This window comes from Ovis canadensis, chromosome 1, assembly GCF_042477335.2.
Source record: "Ovis canadensis isolate MfBH-ARS-UI-01 breed Bighorn chromosome 1, ARS-UI_OviCan_v2, whole genome shotgun sequence".
In the NCBI taxonomy this organism is placed as follows: domain Eukaryota; kingdom Metazoa; phylum Chordata; class Mammalia; order Artiodactyla; family Bovidae; genus Ovis; species Ovis canadensis.
Window position 1 is genome coordinate 257366023 of NC_091245.1, and position 20117 is coordinate 257386139.

Genomic DNA, 20117 nt, shown 5'->3' on the forward strand with positions numbered 1-20117 from the left:
GAAGCCATGAGACCCTCCTGCGAAAGAAGTGAGTCCGACCCGGAGGAGTCATGGAGTCCCTGCTCCCTGAGAACTGAGAGCCCAGCGCCTCGGCCACTGCTCCCGCCCCGTTTCTCAGCGCCTCTCAGCTCTGGAAGTGAGCTGCTCCTGGAGTCCTCAGACGCTCTGTCTTCCGCTCCCTCCTCCCACGGCCTGGCCACTCCCAGTGGCCATCACCTTCTCATTTGTTTTCATCGAGAGCTCCAGGCCAAGGTGAATGGTGACTGTGATCCGAGCTGCACGATAGATTCTGCTGTGACACTCGGGGCTGGCATCAAACCTGTTCTCCCCCTGAGGACATCACTTTTATTTTTAGATCTCCAATCATGCTGGAAGCTTCCATATCTGCTGCAATCTTCACACTTTCCAGGGATGTAACCAAAGCAAGTTCTAACACTGATTGAGAGTTTACTATGAACCAGGAACTGAGCCAAAGACTCCACAATATGATTTTGTTTAATCCTCATAACAACCCAGAGAAGCATGCATTATTGTGAGGTCATGAGAAGAAAACAACAGCACACAAGAAGGGTAAGAAACTAGTTCAATTCACAGAAACAGTAAGAGACAGAGACAAGCTTCAAACTTCCATCTGTGAAGTGCCAAGCCCACCTTCCCAGTGCTACATGCAAACCGATGATCCAATCAGCTTTCCCAGGACCTAGTCAAGGAGACTGGGGCAGTTTGGGGTGCCAAGACTCCCCAGGGGGCCTCAGGAGGAGGAAGCAGGAGGAGAAAGGTGAGCAACTTACTCAGCTGAAGTCAGTAACCTTGATGTTCAGAGTCTCAGCTCCCCAGCCTAGAGCCTTTGCAACCCTTCCTGGCTGGTGGGGCTAGACATTCCCTTTGACCTCTCCTGCCCACTTCTCTAAGTAGCCTACTGATAATTCCTCCTCGTTAAAGGTGGTCCCCACTGAGCACTCCGTATAGCCTAGCTTCTTTCAAGGGGTTCTGTTAGCAGGGGTTGGGGTGGGGGTGGTGTCACCTGTGATCTGTGACTTGCCTCTAGCCATCCCTCAGCTCTCACCTGATCCCATCCGTGGCTTAGGTTGTCCTTCTGTCTCTGAGGGCAGCCCTGATATGCTGCAGCATTGCACCCTAAACTCTTATATCAGTCTTCTCGGTCCTCCCTTCCTTCCCTCCAAACCCTGCTGAGAACAAGGCTTCTTCCTGAAAATGAGCACATGGGGCCCTGGCAGGACAAGGGGGCAGTTGGCCAGGTATGATGCACCTGATCCAGAATGCCAGGACTGGCAGAGACTCGAGGAGGATGGAGAAGAAGGAAGAAGGGAGCTGGGTGTCCAAGATCAGCAGCACTAACATCACCACAGATTCATTCACACAGCTCCCTATGCCCCTCTTCTCTGACTTCACTGAAAGCCCACCCCAGCCCTTTGACACAGCCTTGGAGTGCATCCAAGTCCCTGCTGAATCCATGAACTTTGTCAAGCATAGGGCTGGACACTGTGCTTGGACTTAGGGCTCCCAGGGCGTCTCATCGGTCAAGGAGATCCTAGGTTCTCCCAAGAGATTAAAAAGAAAATAAGGAAATGCCCACACAGGGCTATGAAAGTTGTCATGCATTTTAAATGTTTAGATTAATTTAAAATAAATTAACACTTTGAACACTATAAAAAATACAATGAATATATATGTGGTGCTTGTTTTGAGAGATTAGCAAGAGTCATAAAAACATCAATTTTTTTTTAGCAAACTACAGATATTTTTAGCCTTGTAAAAAAGAGTACATTTTAAATCAGAAAATTTTTTTTGTAAAATGTCCAGTATTGTCAGTGAATGACTGTTGATATAACCTTATTAAAAGACAGTGGCAACAGGCCATGCCTGAGGCCTAGGCTCTTGGAGGCTTCCCACACGGTGTCCCTTTCCCGTATCACAACCCAGACCTGAACACCGTAGGCACTCACCGGCCTATATATTTTAGAAGGACAGAGTTCCCCTTCGCTTGGGTCCTCCCAGCACCTCATTGGGCCATCACCATCCTTTGTTTGCCTGGACAGAGGTGTGCATTTGTGAAATGAACAAGCACCTGGGCCCTGCCCACCAATCCCCCCTCACCCCCCAGCAACCCTCTATCAGCTGGCCGGGCCCATGCTGGCTGCCTTGCTCCACCTGCAGAACCAGCTGAGACCCAAGGCCATGGGGCAGGGCTGTGCCTGGCCTCCACAGCTCCAGATATGCTCCTTGTATCTGAAAAATTATTTACACTAGTGATGTGCGATGCCTTTTTAAGAGAACAGATGGCACCTCCAATTAGGATGCTTTAAAAGGAAACCCTAATGAGAGTATAAAAGCCAACAAATTGACTTTTTCATACAGTACTTCCCTGGCACACAATAAATCAAATATATAATGAGGCTCAATAAAATAATAGGTTTATTTACACTTGTTTTGCCTAGCATTGTGCTGCCAGCCAGTCTGGCCTCTGGGTCCACTGCTGGCCCCTGCCAACCAGAGCCTGGAGCTGGACAATGTGTCCTTGAGCTGCTCTTGGCCAGACCTCTACAGGCAACTGGGACTCTGATTTGGCAATTTCTGGCCAGACCCTAGAATTCTGCTTCTAGGGGTTGAAAGAGCTCAGGACTGCGTACAGGGTGTGGTGACATTCCTCCACACCCTGACATCCTGAAAAGTCCTACATTCACCTCCCCACTCTGGGTAAGATGTGGAGATTGTGGTAGGACATAGGAGCTGGAAAGGTGTGCCTAACTTAGAGCTAGCTGCCAGTGCAAGAGAGAAAACCTTGGGAGGTCTGAGTTTAAAGAGCTGGACTCAGGACATGCGTGAGCAGTGGGCAGTGAAGGTCTACAGTGTGCAGAGTCAAGGCTCTGGGATGCTCCTGTTTATACCACGATCAGCCCTGTTGGCTCAAGCACATCAGGTCAGGTGACAGAGAGATAAAAGGGAGATGTCATGTGAGAGGTACAAGAGAGAGGCGCTATGAAGCAATGAGCTGCACATCGGTCATTGCCCTACCTTCTCTCTAGGTGGCCTTCTTCAGGGGCTGGATGGATTTATAGGGTGTGTATGGTGGAGTTGGAAGCTGGGGTCCCAGACTTTTATTTTCACGAGTTTATCTGCAGAGGGAGGCTGGCCAGTAAGACAGGGTCTGTGAGAGTGGAGGGGGATGTTTTCAGGACGAAAGCTGTGAGAACCTGGATTTTGGCAATCATGGAGACTGGTCCTTAGTCTGGATATCCAGGAAGTAGAGACTGAGCCTAAGTGGCTTCTAAAGAAGTGCATGAAACAATGCTGGTCGGGTTCACAGGGACACACAGAGGAACCTCAGAAATCAATACAGGGGTGCTGATTTGCTTGCTAAGTCAAACCCAACTCTTTGTAGCCTGTCAGGCTCCTCCTCTTTGACCATGGGATTTCCCAGGCTAGAATACTGGAATGAATTGCCATTTCCTTCTCCAGGGGATCTTTCCAACTCAGGGATCAAACGCACATCTTCTGCACTGCCAGGTGGGTTCGTTACCACTGAGCCACAAAAGGAAGACTGGGATTCCAATCAGCAGAAATGGAATCATTTCTGTTCATATCAACCCAGAGAGATCTGGGGAAAAATCAATTTACAAAAGGATGAGCTTTTTCTCAGTTCCAATCTATAAGCATTGATTGACCTCAGAAGTTTGATCTAGAAGGCACTTTCATTCTTCTTCTTTATCCAGCAAAGGTTATATATACTGCAAGGCCAGGATTAAGAAATTCTACCTGGAGTTCAGTCATTTTTTTCTGCCCAACAGAACTGCAAACATGTATGAAATGTTTCCTCCATGCCTTTCTATACTGGGGTGGGCGGAAGGAGTTTGGTCAGAGGAGGTGAAGGAAAGGTCCTTACTCGGACCAATCCGGGCAACATTACCCAACACAGAAGAAAGTTCTAGCATAATTAGAGGTTAACCTGGAGCACTGACTTCTGAATGCAACAGGAATACTGAAAGGGAAAAGTATCCCTATTTTAGGGCTGCCACACTTAGGAGAGGAGGAGCAAGTTCTTGAAAGTGCTGTGCAGGGATAAAGGTGCTTCTGATCTCCACATGATGGTGAATTATGAGGGAGAACATGGTGGGGAAAATCTCCCCTCCTCCAGCCCTCCCCTACAGGGAGCAGAGTTGCCCTCGCTTCCGTTTTGGCAGGATGACTGCCCTTCCCTCTACAGCAGAGAGTGGGAGAGTGGTGGGGCTGACGCACAGGCCCCAGCCCCTAGAATTTCTGCCTCAGGGATTCACGCTAGACTCTGGTCCTGTCGTTTGGCAGAGGCATGGATGTGCCATATAGGCACCTGGCACACAAGGACCTTCACTGGGTAACCAAAAAGACAAGTGAAGGATAACTGGACTCTGCTGTACAGTAGAAACTCACACAACATTGTAAAGCAACCATGCATGCACGTGCTTGCTTGCCAAGTCAAATCCAACTCTTTGTAGCCTGCCAGGCTCCTCCTCTTTGACCATGGGATTTCCCAGGCAAGAATACTGGAATGAATTGCCATTTCCTTCTCCAGGGGATCTTTCCAACCCAGGGATCAAACCCACATCTCCTGCACTGCCAGGTGAGTTCTTTACCACTGAGCCAATACTCCAGTATAAAGTTTAAAAGGGGAAATACTGAGAGGCAGAGGAAGGCTTCTTGAGCCTGGCTGGGTGGGGAACAGTTTAGAGACCTTATGAGAAAAAAGCTGAAACAGGGGAAAATCAGCAGCCAGCTGACAAAGTGGGAAGCAATGGTTGGGATCAATGGCTACTGCTAAATAGGAATTTTTGTTTAAAAGTGTTAAATTCTATTTTCTACTTCTCCATTGAATGTTCAGTAGAATCTACATCCAATGCCGCAATAAGTTATCAGTGGTTATCTCTGGATATAGATAATATGGTTGCATTTGTTTTCATATTTACTCATTTCTGCTCAAATTCTCTCCAGTCAACATGCATTAACTTTATAATCAAAAACTATAACAAATGTTGTTTTATAAAAATCTACATTAGAAAAAAAGAAAAATTTTACTAGACAATTATTAAAATCATGAGAGTTCTGAGGGGAGCCTGGTCACAGAGATACAGGAAGCCTAGTGAAAAGGGAGGATATTCTCAGCTGTGAAGACCAAGTGATCTTCTTGGAGGAGGTGACTGGAAGAGTTACCAGGAATTGTTCCAACATCTTGGTGCACCTTGATTTTGCACTCAAAGAACTCTCCATTTGACATTTTTAACCATCTGGTGGACAGAAATTGTCTTGCTTGGGTAGGAGGAAGGTCCTCTCATTTGGGAGGAGGGGACAAAGAAAGAACATTCTCTTGACCATTACTACTGATAGAGGGGCCCTGCTTGCCCAGCAAGGAGCTGTTCATTTCAGCACCACAGCCAGCATTTCTGCTTTGTACCTTGCAACTGGAGAATGGTGTCTTAAGTCTTCCCTGCCCCAGGCCCACCACTTGCACTATCAGACAATCAAGCTCCCCAGCACAGAGCCCCTACTATACACTTACTAGTGCATGCCACTTCTGGGGGGTCAAAATCCGCTCGGTAGTAGCCGGTCCGGCAGGTGCAGATGGGAGATGCCTCTGAAGGGGATCGGCTGTTGGAAGGGCAGTGAGAGCAGACCTCAGCTTCCTGGCTGGCCTTGAACATCCCTGCAGGGCAAGCTGGAAAATAAAGATGCCATCTTAGAATTAATGGAAGAGGGGCCACAAAGGCCTTTCCCCGGAACTGGAAAAGGAACCATTCTGTCCCCTTAAAAAGGACATTGAGATACCCCATTGCTCAAAGTAAGCATTTCAGATAGAGGAAACCTCTACTTAAAACTTCCAAGTCTTCAAACATCCTAAGTGAAATATATTTTCCCAGTACCATTGGCCTCTCTCACTTGAACAATATGAATAATGATTCTTCCCTTTCAGGTATGTCAAGAGATTTAATTGAGAAAATGAATCTAATGTGTAGCTCAGTGTCTGAGGCATAAGTGCTCTATAAATGGTTATTCCCTCCCTCTTCCACCTGGTTAACAGGTGGGGCCTTACCCTGATCCACTCAGTGAAGGAATTTCACTGGTACTCAGATGGAACAATGCCCTGGTTGACAGTGGGCCGGACCTATGGTTCTTAAATGTCACACTGTAACACACATGAGGGACACTGTGAGCTGTGTTAACACTTATTATGAATGATGGTAAAGGGCTGAAATTCATGAGTGATTCTTTAAGAAGAAATTAAAGTGATTTCAAGGTTACTGGCTTAACAACATCATTCTCCCTTAATTGCATTTTGAAATGCTTGGAGGTGGGGGTGGGGCAAAGAAGGATGGCTTTACAGGCAGTGCACCAGGGAATGTGCCATGCACTTGGTATCATCTATCATGTACATGTCAGTGGGGAAGTTTGGGAACGCCTCATACAACCTGATGCCCACTAGAGCTGTCCACAGATATAAGGCGCTTATTCTTTTTTCTCCATAGGCCAGCCTGTGAAGAGCTGTGCCCCCAAAAGTCTGGCTCTAGGCCATTCCTCAAGCTTTTACCATGCCTCATCTCCAGAGACCTGTGACTCCAGACGTCTGGTTCCTGCCTTGCTGATTCCTCAGAAAATTGGCCCTGCCTGTCTGCTTCCCTCAGGCCCTTTCTCACTATCTCAGCTCCTGACTCTTCTGGTCCCCAGCGAACCTGCTCTGGCTTATCCTCCTTTGAGACCAGGGAAAACGAATTTCATGGTCAACTGGCTTTCTTTCATACTTCACTAATTCATTCAACAGACATTTAATATGATCCTGCTAAGAACTCGACCCAGGGAATTTTGAGAACAGAACCTGCCCTCAAGGAGTTCTTGATCCAATGTAGTCATACAACCACAGTACTAAGCGATCATTGCGGGGGACTTCCCAGGTGGCCCTAATGCTAAAGAACTTGCTTGCCAATGCAGGAGACATAAAAGATGTGTGCTCAATCCCTGGGTCAGGAAGATCCCCTGAGGTAGGGAATGGCAACCCACTCCAGTATTCTTGTCTGGATAATCCCATGGATGGAGGAGCCTGGCAGGCTACAGTCCACAGCATTGCAGAGTCAGATGCAACTGAAGCAACTTAGCGCGCACACATGTGAACACTGCCATAGTAGAAGTGCCACTACTAAGGTTTCTGCTTATACAAAGCTCATCTTCCCAAACAGACCTTCCTTCTGGAAAGTGCAGAGTATTTTTTAACAGTAGCAGTAGCCACCATCTGTTAACATTCTTAAGTGCTTATATGCGTTCCTCTGTGGGATAGCTATTATTAGCTCCATTTTGTTAATAAGGAAATCGGAACACTGAAAGGTTAAAAAATGTTGCCTAGAATCACACAGTGGGAGAAGTAATAGCAATGATATACATATAAACTATTTGGAAAATATCCATGTCTCTTCTACCAAGACTAGAAAGAACTGTTTCCTTTGCTGGGTAAGTTTTCTCACCCCCTCATTTGAAGTGAGCTAAAGGGTTTTGGTCACTCTGGAAGTGTCTGGGGCAGGAGCTCATCTTGAATGGGAGGAAATTTTTGTCATGGAATGTTCTAGAATGGCATAACTCAAGCATGTTCCAAGGAGTCCATGTCCTTTCGGTTGTTAACACCAGCTACTCACAAAAGGGGTCTGCGGTCAGACATTTTGCATCTGTGGATTTAAAAAGGTCATTTCATTTTTTAATAAGAATTTTTCAGAACTTCCAAAATGGGATATAGAATGCTGTATTTTCTCGCCAAGAAACCCTATTTTGAAGCACATCTCCTGGGATTCAAGTTCCATGGAACACACTGGGGTACACACTGTCTAGATGCTTCAGTGACCTTATCTTAGAGATTTCTGTTGTAACTCATGTAAAAATGGGCCACCCGCTACACGTCTCAGCACATTCAAAAGAAACTTCTGGGTAGAAAGCAAAAAAAAAAAAAAAGAAAGAAAGAAAAGAAAAACAAAAACAAAACTTAAATCTCTACTAAAGGCTTAATAAATAAAACACCAAAGGAAAACTGAATGGTACACCCAAAGTGTCCTAGAATTTGACTTGCAGATTTATCCTTTCAGGCCCACACAGTAAAGTCTTTCCTTCTCTTTCCTCCTCTCTCCCTTTCTCCTTTCCATTTCTCTTGCTTCTCACCTGTGAGAAGCACTTGGCCTTTTCTACTGTGGATCACCCAGCATTGCTGCCTCATTCAGTTCTGGAGGAGGAGAACATATAAATCCCACCTCTGTGCTGCCCAAACACAGCAGAAGCCCTTTGCCTGGAAAGTGGGGGAGGGGAACATGGTGACTCAGGCCTTCACTGGAGCCCTGCCACATGTAATTTTCTTAATGTATCAGTCCAAGAGAAACAAGGTGTTTTCTCTCTCTTTCCAGCATTTAAAAGCCTCCTTTCTTTACATTTAATACATTAACAGCATAAACAGCCATCCTGATGTCCAGGAGTAGCAAGGGAATTACAAAGTGTCTTCCTCTGAGATCTCTGCTGAAGGAAGGCAGAACCAGAAGGAGGCGACTCCAGAACGAGGTGATTCCACAGAAGAGGGGGCAATGACAGAGAAGGAGCCAAGCTGAGCTTCAAAAGAGAGAACTTCAGAGAAGGGCTGGAGAGAAAGGTCTTGGGAGGGGGCAAGACCCCATCCCCCCTTAGCAACAGTCCTGGGTCCAATTCCTGACTCAGCTGGGTACTACCTGGGTGACCACTAGCAAGTTATGTCATCCTCATCTTGCTTATCTGTATAAAGAATTAATAAAAAAGAAATTTAGCACTTCTCACAAAAATTCCCACAGGTCATTAGAATTTATTAAACTCAAATATGAAAATTTACCTAGGCTCAGTAAGAGTTAAACTGTGCTAATTCTTCTTCACCTTCATTTTTCCAGTTCCTTTTAAAAACAAGTTTTCTTTTAAGACTGATAAGCTTAGAGTCCCAAAAGTGGGCAAATCAATCCTGGGACCAAATGGAAAAATGTGTTTCTGCACAGATTATTTCTGTTTTGTATAATGGGAGAATCATTATATCTGTAACATATTTCTTATTGATACTCACAAAATAGATGAATCTCATTAATATTCAGATTTCATAAGTTAATATTGTTTTAAAATCTATGTCTAGGCATTCTCTAATTTATAAAGAAGCTGTATTCCTAGGTTCACTTATTGAACATTTAGACTAACTTGTCAGCATACTTGGGCTATATTTTCTCATAGAATTAATGCTTTAAATAATGCTTAGCATGCCAGACTAGTCCACAAAGCCTTTTTAAACTCATCTTGTATCAGACATCATTGAAAAGAAATAGAAGTTAGTAAGACTGTTACTTTACTAGAAATTTAACATAGAAAAATAAATAAGAAATTTGTGCTACCCCTTGAGGAAAAGCAGTTTTAATTAGAGGTGATACATGGAGCTGCTCTTAGAGGCTAACAAAAAAAATTTAGACCAAGGGAAGCAAAAGAAATGGCCTCAGGCCAGAGAAGTCACCTAAGTACATAAAGTGGTTTGGAGTAACACAGTAGAGAATGGCAGGGGCTCTGGCAGCCACACACACCTGCCAGAAGGCTCAAAAAAATAATAATAATTAAATGCTGGGAGGGATTGGAGGCAGGAGGAGAAGGGGACGACCGAGGATGAGATGGCTGGATGGCATCACGGACTCGATGGACATGAGTCTGAGTGAACTCCGGGAGATGGTGATGGACAGGGAGGCCTGGCGTGCTGCGATTCATGGGGTCGCAAAGAGTCAGACACGACTGAGCCACTGAACTGAACTGAACTGAACTGAACTGTGATCACCTAATCAAGCACATATCCAAAACTGTCAAGCAATTTTGAAGCTGATAACATAGTTACTTGCTTTAATATCATTTCAAAACTCAAGGGTTGCCTTTCTCTTGATTAAAATTATGGTCAGCACTATCACTATAGACACGAACCTCTCATTCAACTAAATTTTTTAGACGATCTAGGTGAGCAGAGCCCAGAGCATAGGGGACAGGCTCTGGGAAGTGCCCTTCCTTGTGGGGTGAAAGAGAAGGCAGACAATGGAACACTGGTGTGTGTGTTCTTAGTTTGGGGGTGGGGGCACCGGTCAGGCAGGAAGTGCCTGACTTGGAGGATCCCCCACTCTGAGATGAGGACCAGAAGAAGCACTTTCCGGTGGTGACTAAGGGGTGAAATTCAAGAGAGGAAGAACAGGAGAGGCAGAAAGGGAAATTAGGTCAGAGAGTGCCCAGGCCCATCCCCTCCCGGAGCATGTCATCACTATTCCCGGAGGTGTGTGGGAAAGGAAGAGCTGCAGGGCCTTGCTGTGTATTCCCACAAGACCCCTGTCCGAGGGACACCTGTGACTTGGAGGGCTGTACGTTTCTGACACTAGCATAGCCAGATTGCTTTGTTTCCTTAAGAAAAGGGGGGTTGGCTTCCATTGACTCCATTGCAGAGGATCACGGTTCAGACAGGTAAATGGAGCTTTCAGGTGGCACCCCCTCCCCCGCCATGCACACACATCTTTCCCCGCCCCTGACTCTGGCAGAGAGCAACAGACAAGACATGAGTACCAGGTCCCTAAGCATGTGTGTATTTTCCATCCCCCAAGCAAAATATGCGGCATTTCCCTCCCGCTTCAAGCAACAGGGGACTGGTATGTGTGACCTCTAGCTGATATCCAGAAGGGCACCTTGAAACACTCACCCAACTTCTCAGAGCCTCAGGATGTAAGGAATCATCTAGAGCTTACAATGCTCTTGAGAACCCCCTCCCCTCCCCTCCCTGCACGCAGCCTCCCCGTGACACTAAATCCATCACCAACAGTACTATTACTTTATAAAGAAACAGATTAAGTGTCTCATAAACAGTGCAGTGATTGAGATAATGGAAAGCGCCTCTCGTCCCCATCTGCAGCATCAGGTTATGAAGCATTTCCAAGCAGCCAGGAAGAGGAAATTAATAGAAGCAAGAGGGAATAACCACTTTTATGCAATTTCCTCAGGAGATAGTGGACCATCTAATCTTTATTGGAGCCCTTTAACCTGTCACTCAGCACTCACCAGAGCCTCTTTAGCTCTCACAATTTTTCTTGATATCCAAGAGAGATAAAATGAAAACCTCATAACATTATTTTATAATTTTTGTACTTGGAGGGTGCACATTGCCTCTGCCCCTCCCCCTCTACTGAGGCCTCACGAAACATTTTTATGCAGCAGGAATGTGGGAGAGCTTAACTATTCCCGGTGCATGGTCCAGGGGGTCACAGCTTCTCTGCAGAAAGGAAATCTCTCCGTGCATTTTAAATGTGATGCTTCCCTCCACCGCCGCCTTCTGTCCTTGGTTTTTCTTTTTAATAATCTGATTACTTCTCCTGATCTAATTTTTTTTCCCCAAATGAGTTTGCAAAGGTTCATGCCAATGAATATTCATCCCCTGTTTAAGAAGCGGGTGCCTTTTTCTCAAGGCAGGTGCAGCTCAGCAGCTGGCTGGGGAGGTGTGCCTGCCTCTCGGGGTGACAGTGAGAGGGGCGAGGCTCGTGCTCCTGGTGAGGAAGAAAGAGGTTCACAGCCCTGAGCTCACTGCCTCTCAACCTCCCCTTTTGTCTCGAAACTCTTCCCGCTCTTGAGGAGCCTGCTGGGGTGGGCAGTGGCTGAGACACACCTCCGCAGCCCCTAGGATGGGCGTGGTGGGCGGGACAGGGGGCGGGGTCAAGCCCTTTCTGCAGGGCTTGCGCACAGCTCTGCAAGGCTCTACTCAGGTCTTGTGGCCTCAGGTGAGCCCTGCTTGTACATTCACGCCTGCGACCCAATCTCCGCTTTAGGGAGGCTGACCCCAGGGGTTCTTGACTCTGGACCTCTAGGCATGAAGCTCTGGGGAAGGAGGTGTGCTGGGGTTCCCTGTCTATGTCATCAGCACTCTGTGTATTTCCCAGACATGGGTCTCCCTGAACAATCCCAGGCCATCCCAGTGGGACCCAGGACTTGTGAAACCCCCACTTTCCCTTATAGTGAGGGCAATGTGTGGAGAAAACCAGTAACAGAGAAGTGGTTTCCAGGCATCCACCCAGTGGATCATCCAACTACTGTACTAGGTGGAAAGGTCTCTGAACGTTGATGCTAGGTGTTGCCCTCTTTGCATTTTCCTCTCCCTGGTGCCGAGCACAGGCCTTCCACGTAGACATATGCATTGGCTGCCTGGAGGTGGTGGCACATGCCCAGGCCTTGAAGGATGAGCAAAAGCTGACACAGAAATGGGAGGGTGAGGCAAGGGGAAAAGAGTGCCCCAAGCCTCGGAGAGAACAGGAACAGCACTTGCCTGGGGAACTTGGAGGGAGAGGGAACCTGGCAGTAGAGGCTGCTGGGCACACACAGCATTCATGGGGCCACAGCAGGAAGTTGGCTGGAGGGCTCAGGTGTGTTGAACTGCATACATGGGGCGAAATGGGTCTCCAGTCCCTGCCTTCATGGGCCCAGTGCCAGCAGTAATAGCCTGTGCAGAGGGAACACTTAGCTGTGTCATACAGTCGTATCACTCTTAGTGACACTAGCTGAAATTGATGAATGCTGCAGGCACCATGACATAGACGAGACTGTAACTTCCAGTGCTATTAAGCTGCTCAGGCAGGAGCAGCAGCAAGCCTAGAACACATCAATCAGCAGGGAAGTTGTTAAAGATGTGGGGTCAGGGTCAGGGGCGCTTAGCCTTGGTGAAATGGGGAGATCACTGGTCAGAACTGAAGGATGACACACAGAGGAGCAGTGTCCCGGGAGGAGGGGCAGGCACTTAGATCCTTGTCACTGACGGCGCCTACTCCTAGGGAACAGCTGGGCACAGCACAGCCAAGACCAGGTTTGGGGAGGGGGACTGGACTGGGGATCAGAGCCTCTCAGCAGGGAATTCAGGGCTGCATCCTGCAGTCCTGGCCCAAGTCAGTATTTAGGTGGTGGGATTGTAAAGCAAACCTAGGGGTTTTCTGTGATATAGGCCAGTGATTCTCAACCTGTGGTCTCTAGACCAGAACCACCAGCAGCAGCACCCAGGAACTTGTAGAAATTCAGAATCCAAGACCCCACTACAAACCTACTGAACCAGAAATGCTGGGGTGGGGCCCAGTGATCTGAGTGTTTGAAAGCTCCAGGGGATTCTGACACAGCTCCAGTTTGAGAACTGCTGCTTTACGATCTCCAGGTAGAGTAGAAACATCCTGGCTTTGGGGTCTGTGAAAACAGCCACTTCCTGGTTATGTGATCTTATGCAAGTTACTTAACCCTCAACCTCAGCCCCTAACCCTGTATACAGGGATGCTAGAGTAACTTCCTTCTTACAGTTTTGTGATGATCAGTATAATACGTGCAAACATACTGGAATGTAGCATCTCCTCAATAAATAGTGGCTAGGTGTTTTCTGCAAGGAGCCAGACTGAATGTTTTCAACTGCCATTCATTTTAAAGTAATTGGCCACTTAATATAAACTCGGAGCCAATGCTAGGCACTGAGATCTACCAGCGGATGAAACGCACAAAGAGCCTTCTGCCATGAAGCTGACTTCCTAGTGGAGGAAGTGAAGTGAAGTCTCTCAGTCGTGTCCAACTCTTTGTGATCCCGTGGACTGTAGCCCACCAGGCTTCTCCGTCCATGGGATTCTCCAGGCAAGAATACTAGAGTGGGTTGCCATTTCCTTCTTCAGGGGGTCTTCCAGACCCAGGGATCGAACCCAGGTCTCCTGCACTGCAGGCAGACGCTTTAACCTCTGAGACTCTAAACTGGAAATTCCAACAGAGAGAATCAGTGTAGGAGATCAGACCAGGCACTAACTGAGGCTGGGATGGTCTCAGACAACTGACACCTAAGTGAAGACATAAAGAATTAATAGAAGCTGAATAGGTTGCAGAGGTAAAGTGGGTTAGTGAGGGGAGACAGAACACCCTCCATGTGGAGAAAGCAGCATGTGCAAAGGCCCTGGAGAAAAAAATATGACTCAGTCCATAAATCGTGAGCAGTGTTTCTGGGATCCATTGTTGTATGTGGAGTGGACAGGGGTCAGTTGATGAGGAGGCTGAGTCTCATGTCAGCCCCTAGATTTGATCCTTAGGTCATGGGCCACTGCTAAGTTTAACACTGGGGAAAAAACACAATCAGATTTTTTGTGTCTGAAAGATCACACTGGCTGCTGGGAAGAGAATGGGTCAGAGGAGTGGGGACAGTTAAGGAGAGTCACAAAAGCCTAGAAAGAGTGATAATCACTGGGGTGGTGGGGACAGAGTCAAAAGTCATTAGAAGAGGAGAAGCTGGCGATTAACTGGGCCTCCCTCATTCATCAATGGTATGCCCGGAGTCCCCACTGGATGTCAGGCACTGGGCTAAGTGACCTGTTGATGGCTTGTACCCCTACTTTCCTACCAATGCCAGAAAGCCTGCCCTCCACACTTCATCTACTTGGGCCAGGCATTTTCCTCTTCCTGGAGTTCTCTTTTAAAAACCCTATAGCCTGGCACTGAGTTCACTTTCCCTGTGACTTTGAGGGGGTTGAGAGTGACATTAGGAAAGGGAAGAACGGGGAAGGTGGGGTGGGGGCTCCTCCTGGAGATGGCTGGATCTGCTTCCCACCACCAGCCAGCAAACAGGGCCCTCACCCTGAGGAGGATCCTTCACTCAGGAATCTTTCAGGACCTTGGACAGGGAGGGAGGGAGGCCTCTAGCTGGAAACCCAGCTGCCAGGTACTCGATGTCACTGGACCCTGAAGGTTGCGGTGCTACCTGAGTGCCTTCCCAACAGGCCACCTGGACAGCCAGTAGCTGCTGGGTGCCCCATGGAACTGCTGATTAAGCTTTAGCCTGACAGAGCCCTTTCCCTTTTATAAGTTTGACTCATTTGAGGGGTACTTCCTGTGTGCCCTGAGTTAGATCTAGGAGAGTCACTTTCTTTACACTGGGAGAGGAGAGGGCTATTGTTGAGGAGTTAGTGCAGACATGCAGGGAATCAGATGTAGAAGGGGCCTGGAGGAGCCCTTGATCCACAGGTAGCAGATGGCCAGTAAAGATGGAATTCTTCAGATGTGGGGCTCCAGGGGCAGAGCAAGGCCTCCTGGAGAAAAGCTAATGTCACAGCCAGGTGGTGAAGGAGGTGGGTGAGCACATGCTGGGGGTACAGCAGGGGGAGGAGGGGTCTGTCCTTGAGCAGAGAGCAGAAGCATGCTGCCAGCAGCAGGACAGATTCCTTGAAGGAAATATGGCCTCCCCACTTCCCTCCTCACCACCTGAGATGCTCCTCAGGGTCCCCGGAACTCGACAAAGCAGAAATGAGGGTCAGATCACTTCAGATCTTTCAATGGGCCTCTCCTGATCAGACACACACTCTGGGCCACAGGGCTGCCAGGCCTTGGCCCCCACTGCTGTGTCAGGGGAAGGGGTGGGCAGGGAATCCCCAGATGCCCCGTCTCTAGGCCCTGTCCCCACCCACGTCAAAGCCTGCCTGCCAGTGCTCTGAAAGCACCGTCAATCTGGTTTCTCTGGGCAGCAGGCGACGGGGACATATGCTTGCAGTCAGGTGGCTTCCCACATTTTCGAATTGAAGTGTTTATTTTACCCTTTGAGAAAAGCCTTATTTTTAAGTATTCGCCGACACAGAACTTGATGGATTCCCTTAAAAAAATAATTTATGATCAAGTGTTTAAGATAAATGAAGGTGACTTCTTACTGCATTTCTCAAGGCTGGACAGTGACAAGAAGCCACCCTCACTCTTCCTGTGGCTGGGGCAGGGCTGGCCACCTGCACGCACACAGACAGCCAGGCCTGGTGAGTCATCACACCCAGAAACAACATTGCTGTCCCCTGCTCTCTCTGTTTCTCAGTGACAATGCAGGAAAAGAAAAAAGAAGAAGAAAAAACAAGCATGTTTATTTAGATGCATTTCCTCTCCAAAATCTGACAAGGTAAATAGCACTCATCTCTTAGGGAAGGTTATTGTTTCTCCTTTTCCAAGCTTCCTCATTCCAGGATTTTGTTGAGTCCACAAATCACATGCAGTCAGGGTGGAAAAAGACCTTAGAAACACCCTAGAAGAGGGTCAGCCAGTGTAGCTACGATCACCACCTCCCATGTTGTCCATGGCAGACATCACTAATCAATCATAGCACTTATTCCCACTCAACCCAGATCAGAGCTCAGAATCTTTAACACAATGTCCCCCCACCCCCAGGCAGCTACTACCCATGGATCAGAGTTGGCCCATCCCAGATCTATGATGGAGAAACTAAGGCCAGGAGAAGGCAAGGGATAACTTGGTCAGAGACGCCAGAGACCAGAACAAGCCTCAGGGAACCAGAACAAGCCTCAGAGTCTGCTCCACCAGCCTCATCAGGATGAGCCCACTACAGCCCTGGGGGAGCTTAGCCCATCCCTGCCTCCGCCTGCCTTGACTCCTTCTCCTTTTTGTCTTTGAGGTCAGCCCCACAGCATAGCCTCCTCTCCAGCTGGGATGCCAGGGAACCTAATTATTCTCTCTGTGTGCATCCGGGGAAGAGTTGCATTATGTTTAAGTAAGTGTAGCTAAGAGGTGCCGCATCTCACGAGAAGGTCAAGTGCTGCATATGTATAATATAAGATTAAGATTTTCTCCTTCTGCGGTGCACTTGATAAAATAATTTTGCTGTGACCTTTACAGAAATGTAGGAGTAGAAATGGGCACAGTGGAACTTCCAGCTTCTCCCCTGGTCACAAAGTCATAAACACCATCAATCTATAACACTATTACACACCATTCAAGTGGGACAAGTGAGCAAAAGAAATGATTTTTATTTTTATTTTTTGGTAACGACAGAATAAAAGCATTGGAGGCTGAAATTCTCAAGCTGGATTACTGGAGCCGTGCTGACAGATAACGGACATGAATGCATCCTTTCCTCACGCTGCCCTGGCCTAGCCTGGTGGCACAAAGACTGTGGCAGGGGCTTCCTGCAGAGTGTCAGAGGAAGGGGCCCTGTCCAAGGTCACAGAGGGAATCAGTAGGGTTTGACCGGCTCTGCTCTGTGCTTGTCAAGAGGGTGTGCTAAACTGCGGTGACAGTGGATACACCACTCTGCAAGTCTGGGAGTCAACTCTAACAAAAAGGGAAAGAGCTGTGAGTAATAATTGATATTGAAATAATAAGGTTATATGCATCCCAACAGATTCTCCAAGTAGGACTGAACATGACATTTATCCAAAAGGCTGAAGGCAAAGTTGGCAGAATATTTTGGTCTGACCCATGACTTTCGCTCGAGAACCTCACCAAATATGAACAGGGAAACAGGGCTTGCAGATTCTGGAATAGGGAGGACACCCTCCTTCTGTGCAGCTGAGCAGAGCCATCAGAAGCGCCGTATCTCTGGAGGCTGTGTGAATGGCCCAGCAGCTGCTGTAACCCAGAGCAGCTGAAAAAGGGCTCCTGCTGAGGGAAGGGCAGAAAAGGGGTGAAGAGCTGTATGCTCTCCGGTGACCATTTATTCCCAGGTGCTGAGAAGTCATTTCCAGCATGCTCTGCATCCCCCCACCTGCACTTCCTGGATTTAATGATACAGGAGCATCACCAGCTACCTTCAGGTCTGTTAATTAAACATGACTAAGGGGGAAGCTTGCAGTAAAGCTCAGAGGTGTGAGGGTGGCACTTGGCTCTCAGTGCCCACCTAGGGCAGACCGAAAGAGCCGTCCTTCTGAAGGCACCACGTGAGGGAGGGCTTGGGAAGGAGCAACAGGTGCAGATGCCCAGGGAGGACCATGAGGTAGCAGTGGGGAGAGATGGGCAGCCAGTGGGAGGATATTCCCAAAGGAAACAAGTCCCGGGCTGATGGTGACGGGTTCATAGGCGCCTAGCGGGACAGGAGACCACCACCTGAACCCTCCACTGCAGAGGAAGGCGCCTGCTCTTCCTTGCCTACCCTTTCCCTGCAGCAGAGGTCTCATATTAAATGAGAGACCAGCCTTTCTTGCAGAGCACAGCTGGGGAGTGATGCTCAGTGCTCTCCTCCCACCCTGTGCATCCTTCAAAGGCAGGTTTGTGGGTGTCAAACTGACCTCCACTGGCTAAAACTGGTTACAAAGTTGTGTCAATAAAAATAACATAATTAATAATAACAACAATCACCATTTAAATAGCACATTTATCAAGGGCCAGGTACTCAGGTGCTCAGCATGACTTCATTTTGTACTCATAACAGTCCTAAGAGACATAAGCTACAATTATTCCCATTTTGCCCATCAGGAAACTGAGGGCAGCTTGTCCAACACCCGAAGTCAGTGATGGAGACAGGCACTGAACAAAGGCTATCTGACTCCAGAGACTTGAGAGCTCATTTGGAATGTTTTAAAATCAGGCAAATTTCCTTACAACCAATAAAAACCAGTGTGTATCACGTTAAATATAAATTATGGCAATGTGACTTCCTGGGGAAGGGATGCCAGCTTCTAAGTTATAGACGCTACTACTCCAAAGTCATAGGAAACAAATTCTATCTTTTTTTTTTTTTGAGCCTTGGTTTCTTCATTTGTAAAAATGGAATTAATTGGCCCTGTCTCATAGAGTTGTTTTGATCATTAAATGAGATAATGAATATAGAATGTTTGGTGCAGTACCTAGCATATGATAACTACTCAGTTAAAAGTAGCTGTTTCAACGCTATTCTCAAATCATCCTACCCTTGCCTTCTCCCACAGAGTCCAAAAGACTAAAAAAATAAAATAAAAGTAGCTGTTAATTTATTCTGTTATAAAATTATTATTGTTCACTATAAGTTCTATGAGCTTCCCCGATGGCTCAGTGGTGACGTCAGAGATGCATGGGTTCAATTCCTCAGGAAGATCCCCTGAAGGAGGAAATGGGCACCCATTCCAGTATTCTTGCCTGGAAAATCCCACGGAGAGAGGAGACTGGCCGGCTACAGTCCATGGGGACATGACTGAGCACCTAGCACCATAACTAGTGTGCTGATGTTACACTTTTAAAAATTCAGCATTTGTCCCACTCCATGGAACATTCCCATCAAGGTTTAATAATCCATAGGCCTTGGCTTGAATTGCTAAGATTTAGGGATATAAACTGAAGCATATGTAACCTATCGGCAGTGACTGTCAAGAGAGAAAGTTAGCTGGAAAGTAGACATTATGGCTGGGCTCAGGCAGCCCTCTTGGGCTATGAGGATTTCAGAGCAACAAGTTTAATATGCCTGGGTCTCTAACACCAGGATACAGAGTACCCTACCTGCCTGGATATATTTTACATGACAGAAAACAAGTCTCTCTATTTTTAAAAAATTATCTGACATATGTTTTCTTTCTCATTGACAACTGGAATCCTAACACATCATTTCCTTTCAATTAAGTTCTATAAGGAGGATGGTATCATTCCCATTTCACTGGTAATGACATTTGGGACCAGAGAGGTAGAACAACTTGCCTGGCATTTCACAGCTAGTCTGTGGGAGAGGCAGAATTCAAAACCAGATATGTTTGGCTTCAAAGCTGATACCCTTCCCAGTTATTGGGTTGGCCAAAAAAGTTTATTTGGATTTTTCAATAAGATTTGAGAATGACATGTTCAGATGCACTTAAGTTCTGATGAGAAGCTTGGGAAATGGATAAGATGTATTGCTTGTCTGCTCAATGATGGCATCTTGCCCTGCTTTCCCTGCTTCAAAAGGGAGGAGGGAAAACCATCTATGGTCCACGTCATATGCTGGCTCTGATCCCTCTGAGTCCCCGCCTGCCTTCATTCTTGACCAGATGTAAAAATGTGATGTATGGATGTGGTTGCTGGGCATTCTGCAGAGGCCTGCTCTGAAAGGCAAATTCATCCTTCCTGTGGCTTCTGATGACTGGCTGATTTTCTAGAGGACAGGAGATAAGCAGCTCAGCAGAAGGTATGGGGTGGTAAGTATTCACTGGTACTACCTACTCCCACCTCTAGTAGGCGCCAGCTTCCTAAAACATAAGATGTTTGCTATGGACATGACATATGGGTACCTAGAATTATTATTGTTCATTATACCCCAGTCCAAATACGCCAAAGGAGGCTATCACATTTATGCCCACAGCCTGAATAACTTC

At 47.2% G+C, this 20117-nt stretch overlaps 1 protein-coding gene across 1 annotated transcript in view; it reads right to left on the bottom strand.

Moving 5' to 3' along the window:
- Positions 1 to 20117, bottom strand: part of EPHB1 (EPH receptor B1) — a 454292-nt gene that overhangs the window by 147287 nt on the left and 286888 nt on the right. Inside the window, exon 4 of the mRNA XM_069564777.1 lies at positions 5552 to 5707. Coding sequence (XP_069420878.1) covers positions 5552 to 5707 — 156 coding nt within the window. The remainder of the gene's footprint in view (positions 1 to 5551; positions 5708 to 20117) is intronic.